This window comes from Penaeus japonicus, unplaced genomic scaffold (genome assembly GCF_977035675.1).
Source record: "Penaeus japonicus unplaced genomic scaffold, GWHDUDI00000001_assembly GWHDUDI00000011, whole genome shotgun sequence".
NCBI lineage: Eukaryota > Metazoa > Arthropoda > Malacostraca > Decapoda > Penaeidae > Penaeus > Penaeus japonicus.
Genome location: NW_028234413.1, coordinates 29,977,873 through 29,980,331, shown reverse-complemented (window position 1 = coordinate 29,980,331; position 2,459 = coordinate 29,977,873). Strand labels below are relative to the sequence as shown.

General features: G+C 46.6%; 2 protein-coding genes across 3 annotated transcripts in view; both read right to left on the bottom strand.

The window, feature by feature from the left end:
- LOC122260845 (uncharacterized) overlaps window positions 1-2,459 on the bottom strand; it is a 4,553-nt gene continuing 2,094 nt past the window's right edge. The window contains exon 2 of the mRNA XM_043028277.2: window positions 1-1,386. Within this exon, the coding sequence (XP_042884211.2) occupies window positions 189-1,385 (1,197 nt within the window). The 5' untranslated portion in view covers window position 1,386 and the 3' untranslated portion in view covers window positions 1-188. The remainder of the gene's footprint in view (window positions 1,387-2,459) is intronic.
- The window catches only part of LOC122266229 (uncharacterized), a 79,292-nt gene continuing 78,467 nt past the window's right edge, over window positions 1,635-2,459 (bottom strand). For both annotated transcript variants that reach the window (XM_086541827.1, XM_086541826.1), the window contains exon 2: window positions 1,635-2,459. This exon is cut by the window's right edge and continues 508 nt beyond it. In XM_086541827.1, the coding sequence (XP_086397953.1) occupies window positions 1,806-2,459 (654 nt within the window). In that variant the 3' untranslated portion in view covers window positions 1,635-1,805.

Genomic DNA, 2,459 nt, shown 5'->3' with positions numbered 1-2,459 from the left:
CATGGTCTGTCTTCATAATATTACACATGGGTAATAAAGTATGTAGGAAATGAACAGTTTTTATAAGTATATTGGTCGAATATTCTAGGTTGACAGTTATAGAAATGAAGAAATTTTCGATCTGATTTCTTTTCAACTCCTCAATTGGGAAACAAGCAGCATTTTACTTTGAACTTCGCACAATATCCCTACCCGGCGAAAGGGTTAAAGGTCTGAGCGGGTTGAGTGTAGTTGTAGCCGCAGTCTCCTTTGACGGTCTGGGTGGCCGTCACGGTGTTATATTGCTCCCTGTATACAGTAGAAGTCACGTAGTTGGTGTTGTAGACTACTCGTGTCTGGTATTGTGTGCGGGTCTGACCGGCCAGTTGCTGTGTCCTGAAGGAGGTTTGAGTGACTGTGACGTAGCGGGTCTGAGCAGGAAGATTGATGTATGAAGACGCTGTCCTCTGAGCGTAGATGGTCGTAGGAACCACTCGGGTAGAAACTTGTGTCCTCACAAACTGCTGAGGAACAGTAACGATCCTTGTGTTGTACTGTGGTACCTGTTGTGTACGCACGACGGTGGAGACTCGTTGTTCTACTTGTGTACGTGTTACGTACTGAGTCTGTGTGTTGGTACGAACCACCTGTGAGAAGATAGTTGTGGTGACAGGAACCAGCTGTGTGGAGGTGATGACTCGAGTTTGACCAGGTTGTGTGATGGTTTGGGTGACGACGTTGGTCCTGACGATCTGGGTAGTCCTGACGACGTCCTGGCCAGGTACGATCACAGTAGAATAACGAGTGCTGTACTGAGTGCTGGGTACAATGCGAGTCTTATCTGGTAACTGCTGGGACCTTACAACTGTCTGTGTTCTGTAAACGGTACTGACCACCTGCTGAGGTACCACCTGTGTAGAGACGACGTTTCTAACGAAGGTAGTTGGTACCTGCTGGACGCGAGTCTCATACCTAGTCTGGTACTGCACTTGGGTCCTGACACTCTGCTGAGTACGAGTAACATAGTTGATCTGAGGAGGGAGAGTGACCACCTGTGTGCGGACGTTGTCCTGGGTGCGAGTGACAGTAACCGTTTGGTATCGCACTGAAGGAACCTGCTGAGTGCGGACAATCTGTGAGTATAAGGTGGTGAGCACTTGCTGAGTGCGCACGGAGGTTTGTGTGAGGTACTGAACATCTCTATTGTAGACGGTTGAGGGGACGACTAAGGTAGAATACTGGATCTGTGTGCGGTAAACGACAGATGGCTTGCAGTCGGCTTCCTCCTTTGGTGGCAAGTAGGAGGACTCCAGGTTTAGGCGACTTCCGAAGACCAGACGATGAGGCTTCTCCAGAGACGCCCCAAAGGCGCAACCGATCAGCAGGGAGAGCAGCAGCGTCCTCATCCTAAGAAATATGACGCTATTACTCAAAATTATGAGTAAATTGATACAAAAAAACAGTAAGAAAAAGAAGCATAAAATGTTATACTTACTACGGAATACATTTTTATAGAGAGATTACAATGTAGATGTTGTGTAGATTATTAAACCCAAATCAAACTATGTGAATTAAACAACGAGTTGAAAATACTTACTATGGAATGCCTCTGATTTGTAAAAATGTGTGTATCACAGAGGGTAGTAATAAATGCATTGCAGAGAAATATTTGTGTGTATTTCACAGAAATTCATACAAGACTCACGGGCAAGTGACGATAACATCACAATGAAAAGTAAACTGAAAAGGTTTCGTAGTTTATCAAATCAAATTTATCGTAAATTACATTGGATGAAGTTGTTATGATACGGAGCAGCTTCTTTCAATTAGAAATTGAAACGAACGGCCGGAGCATCGTAATTATATCCACAAGAAGAAGTAACAGTCTGAGTGACGGTAACTTGGCGAGGCTGGTTGACTGTGCGGTAGACAACCTCCTGTCTTTGCTGAGTCTGTACCACCTCCCGGTTAACGACGCGATCTTGGCCGGGTACTTGGACCACAGAGGTTCGGACTTCCTGACGGGTTTGTACGACGGGTACAGGTGTGACGTATTGGGTCCTGACAACAGTTTGTACCCGTGTGAAGGGCTGAACCCGGGTCTCAAAAAGAGTAGTGTAGATGGTAGTGGGAACCACCTGAGTACGTACTACCTCTTGAGGTACCACCTGTGTTTGAATCCGTGTCTGGGTAGCTACGTTGGTCCTTGTCACAACCCGTTCACGCGTGGCAACGGCATTCTCGTAACGTGTGTTAACAGATGTGAAAGGAATGACCTGTTGACGCTGAGCAACTGTAGTTCTTACAACATCCTGTCCACGGACGACAGATGTCTGTACCAGTTGTTGCACACGTGTCGATGTTACAAGACGGGTGTTAGCTGGCTGTTGGCTCCTGACAATGGAAGTCTGGACAACAGTCTGAACACGAGTTTGTACAACATCTCGGCCTGGGATTGTAACCACACGGGTCTCTTGTCG